Raw genomic sequence first — 3,038 nt, 5'->3', positions numbered from 1 at the left:
GAGACATCACAGGCAGCAATGCCCTCTCCTGCCAGCGCTCCACAGTCCAGCCCTGCATCTCTATGGTCCCAAGGACAGCAGGGTTTGCTCTCCCTAGGGACATACAATTTCACCTTTACAGTGACCTCTGTCCCCCACCCCAGCATGCTCTGCCGCAAAACTTGTGCTTGCGTGGGACCTTGGGCACTTGGTATCATTCATTTTTGGTTGTGGTTACATGTCTGAGCTTGGCCCAGGTGAGACAGGTGTGGTCCAGCGCATCTCTGCTCTGAAATAACCTAAATCAGGGAGGGAAAGGGGACAAAGTCTTATTTAAGCAGTGTGAGGAAGCCTTACGATCAATAACCTCACATCTTATTGGGGAATTTAGAGATCCTGTGGGTTTACATGGCAAGGGTTTGGGAGTGGTCATGGGGTTTGTAGGACTGGCAAAGGTGAGTTGAGATCAAGAGCTGACTCCATGGCCATAACAGCCACTTTCATTTGACTTCAAAATGGACCAGCCCCTGCCCAATGCTGAGCTAATAAGCAATACCAGTGGCACCTCTGTGATAACATATGGAAGAAAGGATAAAACCCAATGTGCAGCATCTGTAAGAGAGAGGAGTGAGAAATGTCTGAGAGAAAGAACCCTACCAACACCAAGATGAGTGAAGGAGAGGGTCTGTGAGAGAGAGTTCTGGTGGGATCCTACAAACCAATGCTCAAGCCACCATCCCCAACATTCACAGGACAGCACATTGACAATGCTCCTTTAGGTGTCTGCAGGTTCTTTGCATCGGTGGCTTAGCACAGCTGCCAGATGGGCCAACAACTGTGATGCTCACCTGGATCTGAAACCCTGTGTCATCTGTGTCCGCCTTGGCTCTAGGAGCAAAAAAATGGTGGAGTCTCATCTCCCAGGGGGAGTGAGGCAGGAGAGCAGCAGAGTGCACGTGCCAGGCCTCAGGGTGGCAGGCTGTGATCTATGTGGAAGGAGTGAACATTCATTAGAGTTCCCTGGAATTGCCTCACATGTTTCTAATTTGTTTTGCTATGGGCTGTTGGAGGTGGCTGTTCTTGCAGAGCAGCAGTGCTGAGCTTTGCCACCTGCCTTGGCACTTGGTTCCATCAGTGTCACAGCTTTGCAACCGCTGCCCTGCACAGCAGCACTGCCTGCTCATGGCCATGCCTGAGAAGGCTTCCCTGGGCAAGAGCATATATGTTAAGGATGTGATATATCCCCATATGTTTGGAAAGCGCTGTGCCATTTGACACTTAACTCTATGCATATGCAGTTTGGAAAATGGAGTTTAAGGAACAAGCTTCTGTGCCCATAATAAAGAATTTAAAGAACGTGAAAAATATAGGTATGGATGAACTGATGGGGGACGGCAGATATTCTGCTGTATATCTATATCTATATATCTCTCTCTATATATATATCTATCTCACAGGTACAATTGCCTCGATGTATTATTATATAGATGCGTCACTGGAGGCCAATTTCACCGTCTTCCCAGTCACATGTACAAAGGCCTCTGGGTCAGGGAGGCTGGAAGTGGAGATGATACAGACATTGTAGGATCATCAATATTATCACAGATACAACAATAAATGCACAGGACATTTCAGAGAGGATCTAGAAATGCCTTGTGAAGGGACATTGACACTTATTGCTGCTGAAAGACACCTGACTGCATCAGCTTCTTCAGTGCGTTCTTCAGTTCCTGGTTCCTCATGCTGTAGATGAGGGGGTTCAGTGCTGGAGGCACCACCGAGTACAGGACTGACACCACCAGATCCAGGGATGGGGAGGAGATGGAGGGGGGCTTCAGGTGGGCAAAAATGCCTGTGCTGACAAAGAGAGAGATGACAGCCAGGTGAGGGAGGCACGTGGAAAAGGCTTTGTGCCGTCCCTGCTCAGAGGGCATCCTCAGTACAACCCTGAAGATCTGCACGTAGGACAGAACAATGAAAACAAAACAGCCAAATGCTGCTAAGAGACTAACCACGATAAGCCCCACTTCCCTGAGGTAGGTGTGTGAGCAGGAGAGCTTGAGGATCTGTGGGATTTCACAGAAGAACTGTCCCAGGGCATTGCCGTGGCAGAGCGGCAGTGACAGTGTATTGGCCGTGTGCAGCGCAGCATTGAGAAACCCACTGGCCCAGGCAGCTGCTGCCATGTGGACACAAGCTCTGCTGCCCAGCAGGGTCCCGTAGTGCAGGGGCTGGCAGATGGCCACGTAGCGGTCATAGGCCATGACGGTGACAAAATAATACTCTGATGAAATATAAAATACAAAGAGAAAGGCTTGGGAAGCACATCCTGCATAGGAGATGTCCCTGGTGTCCCAGAGGGTGTTGGCCATGGCTTTTGGGAGAGTGGTAGAGATGGAGCCCACATCGAGGAGGGAAAGGTTGAGGAGGAAGAAGTACATGGGGGTGTGCAGGTGGTGGTCACACATTATGGCAGTGATGATGACGCTGTTGGCCATTAGGGTAGCCAGGTAGATGCCCAGCAAGAGCCAGAAGGTCAAGAGCTGCAGCTCCCGCGTGTCTGCAAGTGCCAGGAGGAATAACTGGGTGGTGGAACTGCTGTTGGACATCTGATACCTTGGAATGTAAGGACCTGTTCAAAAGTCAGGGACCTGTTAGGAGAGACTTCTCTGAGCAAAGTCAAAGCCCTTTCTCCTAGATCTGCCCCCACTGCGCCATGTCCCCCCCTCTGCCGCTCCTAGGAGAGCTCCCTGCAGAGCCGTGGCTGGAGCTGTGCTGAGTGCTGGCCGAGTGTGCTGTGAGGAGCAGGGGCTGTGCCCGCTGGCTGCCCAGCAGTGAGCCCTGCTCTGCAGCAGGGGCTTCATGGGAACCCTGGGGGCAGGGGCCAGTCCTGGCCTTGCACTGGCTCAGCCCAAACTGCTCCCAGCGCAGAAGGGCCTGTCAGCATCGGCTCTGCCCGTGCTGGGCAACGGCCATGGCCAGAGTCAGGTCAGGAGGGGTTTGTGCTGTGCTCAGGGAGAGCAGGGTGAGTGCTGAGAGGCAAGGGGACTGTCTGTGCC

At 52.1% G+C, this 3,038-nt stretch overlaps 1 protein-coding gene across 1 annotated transcript; it reads right to left on the bottom strand.

Annotated features, from left to right (window-relative positions):
- Positions 1–1,652: 1,652 nt before the first annotated feature.
- On the bottom strand, positions 1,653–2,603 carry LOC119141986 (olfactory receptor 14C36-like). The gene has a single exon (XM_037374689.1). It carries the CDS (start codon positions 2,586–2,588, stop codon positions 1,653–1,655), a length of 936 nt encoding a protein of 311 aa, XP_037230586.1. The 5' UTR covers positions 2,589–2,603.
- Between the last annotated feature and the right edge of the window lie 435 nt (positions 2,604–3,038).

Source organism: Falco rusticolus, unplaced genomic scaffold (assembly GCF_015220075.1).
Source record: "Falco rusticolus isolate bFalRus1 unplaced genomic scaffold, bFalRus1.pri scaffold_133_arrow_ctg1, whole genome shotgun sequence".
In the NCBI taxonomy this organism is placed as follows: Eukaryota; Metazoa; Chordata; class Aves; order Falconiformes; family Falconidae; genus Falco; species Falco rusticolus.
This window is presented reverse-complemented; position numbering and strand designations above follow the sequence as displayed.